Here is a 667-nt window from a genome sequence, read left to right as displayed (position 1 = left end):
AGGAGGGAAGGAACCCAACCTCATGCCCGTGCCCTCACCTCAGCAGATTCAGTACCTCAGTACATTCGAGGGACAGGAGCTCACGATACAGAAGCAGCCAAACACCAGTCTACGTGATTCAGATATCATGTCTCCGTTAGTATTGAATTGTCTTGTGTGAATATGTTCGCGCGTTTGTTTTTATAGGATTTCCTTGGTGTAATTGTGGTAGAAACGGAAACGCTTGAATTTGCAGGACTCGGGTCATATTTTCATTAATAGTTATTTTGATTTGCTTTTTGTTACTAATGTAATATCAGTTTTACAGAATAGTACTACCGCCATTGTACTATCTTACTAATTATTAATAAAAAACGTTTTGTTGCAGACTTGGGGATACAAGTGTAGCAGATGGTAGTCGAATGTCAGGCCCAACCACGCCTCTTGGGGGCCCAGCAACCCCTCTCACCCCAACCTCGGAAACAGGGCCTCGTTACACAGGGCCCAACACCCCAGACCGGTTTCCTGTGCCATCCCCGGGTATGCCAGTGGCTTCCGCACCTCACACTCCACAAGCCACGCCAGAGAACAAAGGGCCGCAACAGCGATACCCTGGCCCGTCGCCGCAGGGCCAGCAGACGCAGCAGAATATCTCCACCTCTACCGCCACAACTCCAACCAACAATAC

At 48.9% G+C, this 667-nt stretch overlaps 1 protein-coding gene across 1 annotated transcript in view; it reads left to right on the top strand.

The window, feature by feature from the left end:
- LOC119591279 (collagen alpha-1(I) chain-like) overlaps positions 1–667 on the top strand; it is a gene marked incomplete in the record, with an annotated part of 10,418 nt that overhangs the window by 6,096 nt on the left and 3,655 nt on the right. Inside the window, 2 exon segments of the mRNA XM_037939999.1 lie at positions 1–135; positions 368–667. Coding sequence (XP_037795927.1) covers positions 1–135; positions 368–667 — 435 coding nt within the window.

Source organism: Penaeus monodon, chromosome 28 (assembly GCF_015228065.2).
Source record: "Penaeus monodon isolate SGIC_2016 chromosome 28, NSTDA_Pmon_1, whole genome shotgun sequence".
NCBI lineage: Eukaryota > Metazoa > Arthropoda > Malacostraca > Decapoda > Penaeidae > Penaeus > Penaeus monodon.
This window is presented reverse-complemented; position numbering and strand designations above follow the sequence as displayed.